The 14,706-nt window shown below is 48.1% G+C and overlaps 1 protein-coding gene across 3 annotated transcripts in view; it reads right to left on the bottom strand.

The window, feature by feature from the left end:
• The window catches only part of LOC309884518 (matrix metalloproteinase-24-like), a 33,480-nt gene that overhangs the window by 10,876 nt on the left and 7,898 nt on the right, over positions 1–14,706 (bottom strand). For all 3 annotated transcript variants that reach the window (XR_014318635.1, XR_014318636.1, XM_082773573.1), the window contains exons 3-4: positions 3,210–3,326; positions 975–1,279 (exon numbers count right to left, since the gene is read on the bottom strand). Coding sequence is in view for 1 of the 3 variants with exons in the window: in XM_082773573.1 (XP_082629699.1) it covers positions 975–1,279; positions 3,210–3,326 (422 nt within the window). In the remaining 2 variants the exon portion in view is untranslated. The remainder of the gene's footprint in view (positions 1–974; positions 1,280–3,209; positions 3,327–14,706) is intronic.

A 14,706-nucleotide genomic window follows, 5' to 3' on the forward strand; every position in this document is an offset into this window, starting at 1 on the left:
TTCATTTTTTTCTGACCGGATGAGACTTTACATTAAATATTTCACTTTTATCCACACAATTGGCACTGCTAGCAAAGACTCCAAAATAGTTCTTCTGTGGGGAGACAGTTGCATCCAATTATGGATTTACTGAAACTTCAGATGCCACAACACAGAAAGACAGATGTAGACCAACAAAAGCAAACTTTCAAGTCATGCTGGTTTATAACAAAATTATGTGGACTAAATAAGAGCTCTCATCAGCCACATACTCAATTTGGTTTTCCAATTTAAAACTTTTACAAGTCACCATTATCCTCAAAGATTTTAAAATAAATCTGAAAGTGCTCATTGTCATTTGAGAGTAAGACAAAGCCAGAAAGACACAAAAACTCTATATTGCTTAGTGTCACAAAAGCAATTCTCCTAATCATCAGTCCTCCTTCAGAAATTAGCCAGCCCCATCCTCTGATGGGAGAAATTATGACCACACTCAGATCATGCACAAATAAATACAGATTTAAATTATTTGAAATACAAATGCCTTAACTCATTCAATTTTCTATTCACCACTACAAATGGCTCTATTTAATCATGCTAATAATTCCACAAGATAGAGTTTAATCTTCAACACCCTCTTGTTCATCTTCACAGAATCACAGAATCACAGAATTTCTAGGTTGGAAGAGACCTCAAGATCATCTAGAGACATTGCTTTCTGCAGCAACAGTGGTCCAAATCTCAAAATATGTATAAAGCCACTAGATACACACTTCTGTTTATTCCTCAGCATTTGCAAATGTGCACAGAGGCATGCAGAGTCACAAACCTAGTAACGAAATGTTTTAACCATTTAAGATAGAATACATGTTTTAGAAAGCATTTGAACCATTGTATGGGAGAGGAAGGCTCTGCTCACCACTTCCCAGTTAAAAGCCTGTCAACTTGTCTACATTCAACTTACTCTTATTCTAAAAAATGATTTGTACCCTTACCATCGTGGTTAGAATTTCCCAGGGTCCATGGCTCATCTGAATCGAAGTGAGTATCTCCTCCTATTCCTGGTCCAGGAAAGTATGCATGAGCTAGGAATCCACCTTCTCCATCAAATGGAGAACTGTCTCCATGGAAACCAGAAGCAAAAAAAATCATAATATCTGCCTCCTTCCTGTCATTTTTAATTTCATGGTAAGGGACTTCTTCAAAGGTAAGTGGTGTCACTCTCTGCCAAACATCAAATGCCTGACGAATGGCTCTCCTTGTATCAAGCTCTCCGACCTTGGGGGTATAGTTGTGTACACTGTGTGAATGAGAGAGAAGGGTTGTTTAAAGGTGCAGATTCCATTCAAGACTTCTTATTATAATTCCAATACACAGCCACCTCTACACAGTTTCCATTTCTGAAATGTATTTATTGTTTTGAAGACTCTACTTTGTGCATGCAAAGTTTTGCTCTTACAAATAAAGCCACCACCACCAACAGCCTTGATGCAGAGAGTACATTCCTTAGTAAAAATAATCCCAATACTTTGGTTTATCTCATATCGCTTTCTGAAAGCCTGGCAACCTTCCAAATCCTCACATATAAAGTTAGTTTAAAGAATGTAAATTATTCCAGATTTTGTGTGAAAATATCACACTAAAATTCCAGTGTATGAAAACACCTGGCTACTAAAATTATTTTTGAGAAATAAACTTTTCAGTAAATTATACAACTTTACTTAGATTAGCACCTTCATTCTCAGAAGTCCTTGAATATTTAAGATTGATAGGCCAATATTATGCATGTCAATCCATGATGGATTTCATGAAAAATAGCTCAACTACACATAAATTTCCCATAATGGTAAACTTCAGGTTAAAAAAAAAAACTGATTTTTATATTTTTGGTGGATATATAACAGACTCAAGACCTACTAAACTTGGCTCGAGGAATATGAAACATCTATGTCATAGAAACAGCTTTCAGCCTTTAATGAAACTTAGCTCAATTTAATCTAATGATGAGAGATGAAATATCCTGTATTATATTTAGTGGTAAAATGATATATCCATCACTGGAAAGTCACTCTACAAATACTGAAGTTGGGAAGTTAAATACCTAACAGCTTGACAATGGCAAGAGTGAAGCCAATAAGCTGTGGTTTAAGTTATGTTTTACACAGATGATTATATACTAGCTTTCCCTAAGGTCCAGAAAAGGTCAGAAGCAAGATCTGACTCTTACATTTTTACTTATAGAGGGTAAGCCTTTGTAATCTCAGTTAAAGGAGTAATTATTGGTGGAAGCTTTGAACTAGTCCCCAGAATGAGTCCCTCCTACCCGTCTCAGTACTACCTCACACTTGGGTGTATTTCCCATGTTGGTCACTCAGATTTCTCTCTCTTCTTAACAGACTTCTTTCTTTCCATCTAAGCCTTATTCACCGCTATCTTCTCCTTACCATCTACATTCCTAAGTTTTACTCCTCTGCAAAGTCCCCTTCTCTCCAAATTTAGAAGGCTCTTCTTCAGAGACTCTCATCAAGAGGGTTTATTAATTTTATTTTCAATTAACATCCTTAGTGTCAAACTTTCATTGGCATCGTTGCTTTTCAAAACCTAAGGACCTAAATGATTCTAACACAAAGGCCTCTCTGGAAAACAACTCTAAGTATGCAACACTCATTTTACACTAGTAGGTCACTTCAGCATATTGCCTTGGCAGGTCTAAACCAGGATAAAAGCAAGTGTTTTACTACAGCACTAAAAGGAAAAACTCTGCAAAAATAAACAGTAAAATGTTGCAAATCAGTGGAGGAACAAAGCAACACTCCATTAGACAATGATGTTCCTTCTGCTTTAAGGGTACTATTTATTAAAGAGGACAAAAGATTTAAGGGTTAGAGTCCTGCTGTCTCCATCTGTAGTTCCAGTTGCAAGGGTTAGATTTCATTAGCATTTAGATTTCTCAGGGAACAGAAAGGGGCTTAGTAGGATTTTCCTGCCAAAGTTACACAACTGATGGTTGGGATTACTAACCAGTTATTTCCTAATGAAAAACACTCCTCAGTTGCTCCAGGGATCTGAAAATATACTGCTCCACCATATCCTCAAGTCTGAAAGCCTTAACTGGGCTTCATAAGGAAAACCCACTTTTTAAAGCTAACTAAAAAATTTGCATACTGAACAAATACAGAACATTCCCCCCCAAAAAAAACTAAAAGTGTTATGGAGTATACTGTACCTACCTGTAGGTTATATGTTTCTGCCTCCATTTTTGTCCAGTTAGCGCGTAACGCTTTTTCCTCCGGCTACGGCCTAGGTGCGGATGATCTGGAACTCCACATCGAGGCTTCTTCATCCACCTAGGGAGGAAAAGAGCAAAAAAGAAAGCTAATGAGTTTAGAACAGAAATTAAAAAGAACTCAGTGATCAGAAGACCTCCTAGGGATGAGAGATGACCAACATAGACACCAAGAAGGGCTCCACCTCTGTTGACATTCCACACACCTCTGCACACAAAAAAGGCTTCATTTTTTTTCCATTTGGAAATACAGATACTGGGCCAGGCAGCCCTTATTCTTGACGAAAGCTTAATGATGATAATGCCAGAAGAGACACAGACCCAAATGGCACATACACATACTCTGGGATCAAATCTTCTTATTACTTACTCTTATTGAAGTGTTCCTATGCTGGTAAAAACAAAATAAAACAAAACCTTCCAAGCCAGAATTCACTAGATAAGATTGAACGAAAGCAACACAACCCTCCAACCTAAATGGATATGACTTTCTATAACCACCAAAACAGGTAACTGCAATCTGTGAGTCACAGTCACCAAATTCTGTCAGATTCTCCCCATACCCCTTGACTCTTTTGATCTCACTCATGATATAGGACAGTTTGGCTTCTATGGCCACGTAAACTCAGAGATCAAAGGATGCTGTCCCTTGCAGAGGGATCCATGCACCATTATTGGAGAAGTCAGGCCTCCTCCCCTACAGATTGTACTGGACTTGACAAGAATGCAGGCTTTGTATTATGAAGCTAGTGCTCATCTTCCCCACTTCCTTTACCTTACATTTATTGGTACAGTATGCCCACACATCTGCTGCCACCTTCAAAGAAAAGTGGTACATTTGAGATTCGCATTTACAAAAGCCATATTAACTCAATCTCAAAATACTGTTTTTTCAAACATCCTTTACTTGTGCTCTTTTGTGTTGTTTCTACCTAGATATTTCTCAATTTCCTAGGTATCTTCTGAGTATTTTTTCTTTTTAATTCCAGTCATATAATTGTACAGACTATTTAGCTTAACCTTACAAAAACCTAATTCACAATGCAGTTTGCATCTCTTGAGCTTCATGAGAACTCATGAATTATCTTCCATTTTATCTTTACAAGTATCGCCTAGAAAACAGAGACAGGCTGCAGTATCAGTACTCTGGGCTTTAAGGACTTCTTGAGCCAAAGCTTCCATGGCATCATTATTTTCAGAGCTGTCCCTGCTTTCCATATGCACAGCTGCCTAACTCCTCTTTCAAACCCATTATACTTGTTCCAGACCTCAACTACAGAATGTCTGAAATAGGTCTAGTACAAAAAGCCTGATTACCTGGTATCTCAGTTTTGGCTGGGATAGAGTTAATTTTCTTTGCAGAGGCTTGTATAATGCTTTATTTTTATTTTTTAAAATGAAAATAGTGGTGATAACACATCAATGTTTTAGTTCATCTTCTTGTGCTGCCCTGCCAGCGAGGACATTGGGGGTGCACGAGAAGCAGGGGGAGACATAGACAGGACAGCTGACCTAAACTAGCCAAAGTACATTCTGTGCCATATAACGTCACAGTCAGCAAGAAAAGCTAAGGAGAAAAAGGGGGAAGAGAGGGGAACATTCTGAGTGATGGTGTTTATATTCCCAAGAAACCCTGCTTTCCCAGCAATGGCTGAATTCCTTGTTTTGCTTACCTTGTGTGCAGCTTCTGCTTTAACTAGTAAACTGTCTTTATTTCAGCCCACCAGGTCTAACACTTTCACCCTTTTGACTCTCTTCCCCATCCCATGGGGATACAAGTGGCTCTGTGGTGCTTAGCTGCCTGCCACATTACACCACAACACCCACTTACAGCTAGGCAACACCCAGGCCGTCAATAGCCCATACTAATGTCAAGCTGAGGTTTACCTGGACTGGTTTCCTAGTTCAACTTCCTTTCGAGAAATATGGGCCCTAGTCTAACCACAAGGACTACAGTACAATTCCAGCTCTCTCTTCTCCTTTTCTCAGCAGGGCAGATTTATGTCAAAATAATCACAGAGCTGTAACTTGCAGCCACTGATCTTCTTACATGCAGCTTTTTGCCAGCTGCACTCTACTGAGCACTTTGGATAGCTCCTTACTTCTTCCAGGGGATTTATAAAAATGCATCACAAATAACAACAAAAGGCAATTACTTAAGGCAGGATTCAAATAGATAAATAACCACTGAAAAAAAATATTTATTTTCACTCGGAGTGCCAATAGCATTGGACCCTCAAAAGTTTGTGTGGCATTGTTTAATGCTATTGAACTACTGCATTCCTCCAGCTACTTGGCATGCAGAAAAATAGGTAATTTCCAACAGCAGTGACATCCAGTCCTTGACCAGACACAGCTGCTTCCCCCAGTCAGGCTCCAAGTCCTCCACAAGACTCCTAAACAGAGGAAGCTATCACTCTCAGTTGCCTACCATTGAGCTGGTAGGAGTAGTATCTTTAAAATCTCTAAGTTAAGAAACAAAATTAGACAGCTGTGTCTGGGAACCTGAGGTGGGCAACAGGCTCAAGACTTTGCAAAGACACACAAGGGGTCTTGTCGCATTAAGGGGTGTAGCTGATTAACGTTATGGGTCTGGTCGGATTCAGGGTACTGAGCTATCACGGACACGGATTCTCCAACAACTTAACATGCCCTTAATCTTGTTTCGTTCAGTGAGAACTATTATGGCTAGGAATAATGTAATTAAGTACAATATATTACAGCAACAGGTACACAAGTTCTTTCGATTGCTGTTGGTAATTTATTGTCTGCAAAAACAAGCTAGCATGCATGAAATATACAGGTACACAGCCTGGCTATGAAGGCGTTAAAAGGCACAAAGACTGTAGAGATTATTCAAGTGTTCAAATCTCACCCAAAGGCATCCCAATAGGGGAGAAGTGGAGGAAGGGAGGCTCAGCCCATAGACTGCTCCAGAAGTCAGGATGCTATCTGGTATCTTCCTTTGTGATGGCATCTTCCCTAACGTCCCCTCTCTCTTAACCCAATTGATTATTTGCTAGCCTTAAAGTGGAGCTTGAGTGACTGTAGTCAAGAATATCTTAATTGTGATGGCTGAAAAGTTGTCTTACTTTTGCTTAAAGGTATAGGCTCTGAGAAATTCAGAGAGCATGCTCAGTGAGGGGTGGTCGCACCTTGGAGGCGGCAACAGCCTTCAAGGAACAGACTCCCTCCAGCTTAAGCACTTTAGGCCTATGCTTCTGTGCTATTAAGAAACCGATCGCAAGCTACAAAAAACATACAGCAGATAACATCTAATGTCCAGCAAACATCAACTAAGCAACAGCTGAGTGGTCTTGACTGTCCTCATTAGACTGCTGCAACTCTCTTCAACTCCAAACTGCAGCTCTCCACAGGCAGCAGCTATGCAGATCCACAACTCCCATTAATTAAGAAACACTACATCAGAAATCATTTCTCAAGTCAGAGTTTTACCTACATCCAGACAGACAGCAATCAATAAAACCTTTGATGTTTACTGCCTTCAGAAACTCACAGCACTCCTGTTTCACCTTTGCACCAGCAACAGGAATGACATTTAACAAGAGTTTCTCACGCGTGCAAACAATCTTGACAAGAGGAGCGAGATGGAGTTGTCCACATGTGTTCATTAGGGACGCCTTTTCACAAACACCAAGACTTCTCTGACTGGCCTGAGACAGTGAAATCTATCCCTTTGGAGGACCTCTGGCTCCTGGAATAACTACCCAGCTAATAGACAAGGCTTTGAGCATGGAAAGACAAAATTAGCCTAGGATCATCTTACTCCAGAGTTGTCTGGTCCAAAACGCCCGTTACTGGGATCCCATAGAATTGTTGCATAGTGGCCACTGCAGACTGCACAGCTTTTCCCGCCTGCAAGGCGGACATCTGGCTGTCAGATGGAAGCAAGTAGCCGTAAGTTTTTAACCAACCCTGAAAAAGAAAGAAACAGATCGTAAGTTTCTGCCATCTTCAGCTTGCAACTTCACACCTTACAACGTTTCTTCAAAAGACAGCCCATTCCATTTAACCACCTCTCTTTAGCAGTTAGGATTCGTAACGCTGACTGAACTCCAGGAAGACCCAGCTTCCTATCTGCTGTCCTACCTGGATGATACAGGCCTGCTGCTTAAAAACGGCCAGCAGCCCCACTGAATAGAACCGGGGCAGACATAGCTCTTTGGTACAACACAAATGCCAAAGAACCTCCATTCTTTGCACAGGCTGAGCTCCTCTCTTGGTCCTCCCGTGCACCCTATCCCCAGGCCATCACAAGCTTTCTCAGCCCCCACAGCAATACGCTCCAAAGAACCCACTGCCCACCTACTGCTGCTTCTGGACCAGCGCTCCAAGCAGACGGCTTAACAGGCCTGGACAATTCCCCGCAAACACAAGTTCAGCTTTATGTTTGCACCAGACACAGAAGGCATTTCTTACAAAAACAAGCTCAGCATTTACATAGACCCTTACTAGGTGGGCTCTTCCTTGAATACCAGGTATCTAGCAAGTTTTCAGATCACAAAAACAGACAGCTCTCCTCACCGAGCTTTATTTCCCCCCACCCTCCCCAAAACACACAGCTTTAGAGAAAACCACGTCAAACTTACAGGCCAAGGCCTGCATTTCCCAAAACAGCCAAGTAATTCAAGACTTTCCTTTGGGTCATTTTAATGCCACGAGAAAAAGGAACATTCAGTCGCTGTTAAGTGCAAAGACCAAAAAACACCAGGCCCTGAACGTAGGCTTGCTTTCGTGGTAACTTTTCATTCACCTGCCCCGGAGCCTTTTTGTTTTTTTTTGTTTTTTTTTTTTTTTTTTTTTTTCCTGGACAATACCAATCAGGAATTAACATATGACAGCTGACAAGCTCCCCAAGCACTGTCAAGATACCTGGGATACTCATCATCAAGCAGAAATACATCCAACTGCTTTGGTGTTCTCCTACAGGCACAATGCGCTCCATATTCCAAAGACAGATTTCTACAATCTTTAGAAAACCCATTTGGCCGATTCAATGCTTACTACTTAGCCCATGACTACTACAACAGCTACAGATCTTGTTGAGTAACAGCACAGGGCCAGCCACGCCAAACCTCACCGAGTCAATGGACATGCAGCACCAACAGCCCCAGCTGCCAAACCGCTGGGAGAACAGACTACGTCCGTCTTGGCAACTAAAGCTCTAGAGCCGGCCTCTAACCCACACAGTGGACTGGCACGCACAGACCAGCAGCCTCACCAAAACAAGCTGCCCTTGGGCTGCAAGCGTGCAGCACGGCACCAAAGCAGCCCCGAGCACTGCTACGCATCCCTCTCCTTCCCAGCCAGGCTCCAACACGGCACACGGCACACGGGCGCGACGGAAAGGGCCACAACACGACTCCTGCGCGGACACCACCAAGGTCCTCCCGGGAGCCCGATGCTCCAGAGCACCAAGAAGAGGCACAGCTGCCTTCGCGGGCCGGCTCTCCCCAAAGACCCGGCTCGGCTGCAGGCACAGAAGCTGCCAGGGACAGACACCGCGCCCCTGAGCCCCCAAAGCGGCCACTTCGGAGAGCAGCCGGACAAGGGCCTACACAAGGAACATACCGGGGTGCTCCGGCCGGGCCAGCAGCGACGTGGCCGAAGCCGGGCGCAGCGGGGCCGGGCAGCCGCCGCCCCGCTCCCCAGCCCACCCCCGGGCCGCTCCGCTCCGCTCCCCTCCCAGCCGCGGCACGACCGGCCCCAGAGCCGCCCCGCTCCCCTCAGCACCCCGCCCCGGCCCGGCCAGGCCCCGGCCCGGCCAGGCCCCGGCCCCCGCGCCCTGACACCCACTCGGCCCGTGCTGGTGTCGGCGGCGGCGCGGAGCAGGGCGCAGAGCAGCAGGGAGCCCGCCGCAGCCAGGCCCCGGCACCGCCTCGGCGCCATGGCAGCGCGGCGGGCCTCCGGCCAGCGCTCCGGGCCGGCGGCTCGGGCTGCGGCTGCGCGGGGAGGCCGCAACTGAAAGGCGGCGGCCGGGGCTACGCCTCTTCCTCCGCGGGGCCGGGGCAGGCGGCGGGGCTGCCGCGGGGGCCCGCCCCGGGTCCCGGTGCCGGTGCCGGCAGGCAGGGGAGGGTGCAGAGGAGGCGGCGGCCGCCGGGTGTTGGTCTGCAGCACCGAAGCTGCTGCAGGAGGAGCCAGGTCTTCCTCTGCCGCCTCCTCGGCGAACGGGCTTGTTGCCCGCTGTTGGAGATGGTGTCAATGAAGTCTCGGCTCAGTCTGAATTTTGTAATATTTACACTGCTAAAAGGTATAAAAGGCAAGGAAACAGCGCTGGGCGTGCGGGGAGTCCACGCTCCAGCAACACGCACACACGAACATCAGACACTCTGAGTACACAGAACATTGCTCCTTCCTACGAAAGCCGAGTATGCCTAGACATACGTACAATCGGGAAGGGTAACGTGAGGAAAGTTTTAACAATTCGTGTCAATAAAGAACAGTCCTGTCTGCCTCTGGGTCCTGCACTGGCAATTGAATTCTTGAACCACAGATGCGGTGTGTCCCAGTCTCCCCCTCATTCTAGTCAATTTCTCAAGTCTTCAGGAAATACTCCTCAAAGTTATGAACCTGTTTGCCTTTGTTATTCCGGACCTCTATTTCCAACAGTTACAGCCTTTTTTTGTTGTCTTCTTCGAGATTAACTTAACACTGCTATAGGTGTGAGTGTCCCCGTGAATGGCTGGTGAGGAATGTTTTAATAAGAAAGCCATTTGTGTTTGTAGGAAGTCTTTGACGTCTGGGGGTTTCAGAACAACTGATAACAACTAGTGACTGTTATGGGATACTATGCAAGCCTCTGATACCTGGCCAGGTGGCCAAGAGATTAAGAAGAAGAAAAAAAAGAAGCTGAAGGACGGCTAGGAGACGAGACCTGCAGGGGATGCTGTATAAACTTGACACGGTGCCAAGGAGTACAAAGGGGAAGGACAAGAAAAAAACTTGGAGAGGAAGACTACGAGCCTTCAGCATGGAAGACCCCTAGAGACCCCCAGAGGGACCACCGGAGACTGATGCGCATGCTCCAGTAGGAGGGACTGGACCCCGGGAGCTAGTTATAATAACCTATTTTTTTAGAAGTCGTAATGAATATGTGTCAGTCTAGGAGCATAAGAATCAGCTACTTGATGTAACTGGCGTGCGTCCTGGTGGAGCGGAGACTCCCGGTGCACCCAGCGCTGTTTGCTTACCTCTATTCTTTTACTGAATCCTATTTTTTTATTTAATCCTATTTTGAAGACTGAGCCATTTCTAAGAGTAACAAACCATCCTTTAAGTTCCATGACATTACAGTCTCCATTTTCCACTCCTTTTCAACAATAAGGCCTGCTTTAAGCTGTCAAGCAACTCGGCCTTCGGGCCTTATGTATCCCGTTCTTCCCGGATCGAAGCAAAGCATCGGCATCTCCTTGTGAAGGCCAAGAGGCCTGGGTCAGAAGGCACGTCCAGGTCAGCAGGGGGCGAAACAGCAAAGGCCTGAGATGGCTGTAGCAGCAGAGGGGCCGATGGCATAGCAGTCGGATCAGTAAAGGAGCCCGCAGCTCCCTCACTGTCTGGCAAGCCACACCTTTGTGATTGTGGCTCCACAGGGCTCTTTAAGGCCTCAGAGACTGCTCGCCAGGTGCCGAGCAATCCCACTGCAACCTTGTCATTTTCAGTTGCAGTCCCACACCTTGACATTAATTTGGTCCCATGTTTCAGGATCATGAACAGTCCGATTGTTAAGAAGGAGAATAAGTTGTAAGGTTTTGGCCATTTGCCGAGGCGATGGGCTCCAGTGCAGACGCGTTCTGCAGCGGAGCGGGGGATCGGGCGAGGCAGGGCTAAATTTTCCGGCATCGAGCCTACTTGAGGGAGCCGCCAGGACCCGGCAGCCCTCGTGAGGGAGGCTGATGAGGCATAGGCGCAGCCAGCAGCGTCAGCGGCGGGCTATTTAAATCGGGCACCACCGCCATTTCACTGCCATTTGCCGAGGCTATCGACTCCGGGGCAGACGCGTTCTGCAGCGGAGCAGGGGATCGGGCCAGGCAGGGCTAATTTTTCCGGCATCGAGCCTACTTGAGGGAGCCATGGCATGGCACATGGCGTGGCGCGGCAGTTGACGCGGCAGTTGGCGCAGGCAGGGCGAGCAGGAAGGGCAGAGCGCTCCCCCCTGCCCATACGAACACCTCCTGTAACGACAGCCATTAGCTAGGCGATAATGGTCTCCACCAGGCACGGTGCGCTCTCCAGAAAGTCGGTACACACCCAGACCGACTGCCCGTTCAAAAAGGCAGCAGTTCAGGTCACCGGCTGCAGGGAGTGTCTGAGCCTGTTCCTGCCATCGGCGGGAGGCAGAGAAACTGCGTGCCTGAGGTGTGAGCAGGTGGATGACCTGGTCCGCATGGTGGCGGAGCTCGAGGAGGAGCTGGAGAGGTTGAGGGACATCAGGGAGTGTGAGTGGGAGATAGACTGGTGGAGCGACTCCCTGCGGGGCCTCAAGGAAAGGTACCGGTGTGAGACACCCCAAATGAGGGTGGACCCCCTGCCCTGTCGCCGTCGGGCAGAGGGAGGGGATCTGGGAGTTGAGGAGGAATGGAAACTGGTCCCTGCTTGACATCGCAGGCGATGGCCTCCCCTTCCGGCCCCACCTTCCCAGGCGCCCTTACGCAAGAGGTTTGAGGCCCTGGAGCTTGAGAGACCGGTGGGTGAGGAAGAGGTAGCAAGAGTACCCAGGAGGATGCCTAGGGCGAGGAGGTCGACTCCACGCCTCAGGACTGCCTCCACCAAGAAAGACAGAAGAGTTATTGTTGTGGGAGACTCTCTTCTCAGGGGAACAGAGGGTCCTATTTGTCGGCCTGACCCTACCCGTAGGGAAGTCTGCTGCCTCCCTGGGGCCAAGGTCAGGGATGTTGCCAGGATGCTTCCCAACCTGGTTCGCCCCTCTGACTATTACCCTCTTTTGATAGTCCAGGCAGGTAGTGATGACATTGAAGAGAGAAGCCTGAAGGCTATCAAACGAGACTGGGGGATGATCACCTCCCTGCTCCTGCTGGCTACGCTATTGCTAATACAGGCCGGGATGCCATTGGCCTTCTTGGCCACCTGAGCACACTGCCGGCTCATGTTCAGCCAAGCATCGATCAACACTCCCAGGTCCCTTTCCTCTTCACAGTCTTCTAGCCACTCTGCCCCAAGCCTATGGCACTGCAGGGGGTCATTGTGGCCGAAGTGCAAGACCTGGCATTTGGCCTTGTTAAGCCTCATCCCATAGCCCCCACTCCCATGTTCCCCTGAGCCACTTGGGGGCAGGGTGGATGTAGAAGTGGGTGGAAGGGAGAAGGTGATTTTAGTTTGCTTTTAGTATCTCACTGCTCTAGCCCCTTTTAATAGGTAATGAATTATATTAATCTCCCTATGCTGAGTCTGTTTTGCCCGTGATGCTAATTGGTGAGTGGTCTCCCTGTCCTTATCGCAACCCTCGAGCCCGTTTTATCCTATTTCCTCCCCCTTTCTGCTTGAGGAGGGCGAGTGAGAGAGTGCTCGTGCTGGAGTTCAGCTGCCCAGCTGGGTGACACCACCACACGGTGTAGGGAAAAGCCCCAAGCACAGCACGGCCTGCCTTGAAGAAATGGAGGCACAAGCAAGCACTTGGATGTGACCTCTTTATTTTCTGCTTCCGCCTCAGGCTACTGAGGCTTGAATGGGATCGGTCTGACACGCACGCGTAGGCTCCGTGCTCCGCTCTGGACAGGGTGCTTTGGAACAGATGGAGGAGCCGGCTGCCTGAGAAACTGTGGGCCCGTGGGAGGGATGGTGCCTGTGGTGCTGTCGGACCTCAGCTGGGTCTGGAATTGCCCTGTTGGGGCAGAAGAACCTGCCAGGGGAGCACCTTGCTCAGAGCCTCTTTGGAGGTGCTCCGAGGGACAGCACTCCTTCGCATTGCTTGGCACGGGCTGTTTGCTGACACGCCTTCCCAAGCTCTTCTCCAGCTTCTGTGCAGTCGCGGACTGAGAGCTCTGCTCCGATAAGGAGCGTGTCATCCCGCTTGCCACGGTTTTGCTGTTTGAAGTGGCTTCTAAGGCCTTTGCTTTCATTTCCCTCTCCATCTTGTCCTTCACTTCTTCAATCACATTAAGGACGATGGTTCTGGCATAGGCCTGCAGTTCTGCGTGCAGACGCTGAACTTCGGAGACAGCCTTTTGGATGCTCTCCCTCACAATCCTGCGACTCAGGCGTGAGACCTCATCGGTGTCTGGCACTGGTGGGATCATGGGCAGCCTGTCTCTCGGCCTTGCTTCTGGGCTCTGCTCTTCTGGTCCTCTTTGTAGTCCCCATCCTTCCCTCATGCCCTCCCTTGAGAGAGGCACCTGGGATGGCTGTGCCTGCCTGTTAGAGGGACCAACAGTGGGAAGTGCCACGATTTCAGAATAGTTGCAGTTGAAGTCTTGCTCAAACCGGGAAGCCACGAAGGATTCCAAAGTGTCGCAGACACTTCCAACAGCTTCTTTGGTGACCTTGTCAAGGGAAGCCTGTGAGAATGCTCCCCCAAGGGCTTCCCTCGGTTTCTTTTCTTCTGGCTTCCCCACTTGGGACGCTCTCCTGGCCAAGGGCTGCTCCTTCTGCCTGGCTTCTGGCCTTGGCTCAGATGCACTGGGCGTGCCAGGTTCCCAGGACTTCTCAATGACCTTCATCACGCTCGCTACAACTTTCTTAGCCAGCAGTGCAATTTGCTGCTCTTTGTCAAGAGGAGATGTCTCTGAAGGCATCTCGCTTTCAGCACTTGCACACGGTCTTTCTTGGATCCCATGGGGAGACCTCTTGAAGATGCAGACAGACTGGTCCAGTGCCTGCACCCTCTCAAACACTTGCCGCACCACAGCCCGAGCCACCTCTTCAATCCTCTGGTTTTCTCGAGCAGCCTGTTCTTCCGAGGCAGCTTTGAATACACCGTCTGCGGGGACGGGTGTCTTTCTCTCGGACTCCCTCACAGGAAGGATGCTGCCAGGGAGCTTGGCATCTTCCCTGCCCAACTAAACGCTGGAGGGAGTCACTTTCAGCCTTCTGCGCTGGCCAGAGTGGAAACAGTTTCTTCTGCTTTTGCAGGAAGGTGGGCCAGCTGGTTTTTGAGGCTGCAGTAGGCTGCCTTTCTCTTTCGTGACCAAGTACACGTTATTAGAGGAGCTCTGGCGAGAACAGTCACTCCCTGCCATCTGTCTTACTTCAAGTTTCTTTAACTTGGCGAGCTGTTGCTGAAGCTTTTCCTGAAAGGGAACAGCAGGTTTTAGCTCACTCTTGCCTCAGAAATGCCTCACGTCCCTGCATGCTGAGGTTTCATGCCACCCAGGCCAGCGCCCTTCTTCTGCCACGCAACGAGGGCTGAAGAGAAGGGCTTCCCTCAGGGCTCTGTGTGCTTGCAAGTGGCTTTCCTGATCCACCCC

Source organism: Aythya marila (assembly GCF_965140915.1).
Source record: "Aythya marila genome assembly, chromosome: 16".
Taxonomy (NCBI): Eukaryota; Metazoa; Chordata; class Aves; order Anseriformes; family Anatidae; genus Aythya; species Aythya marila.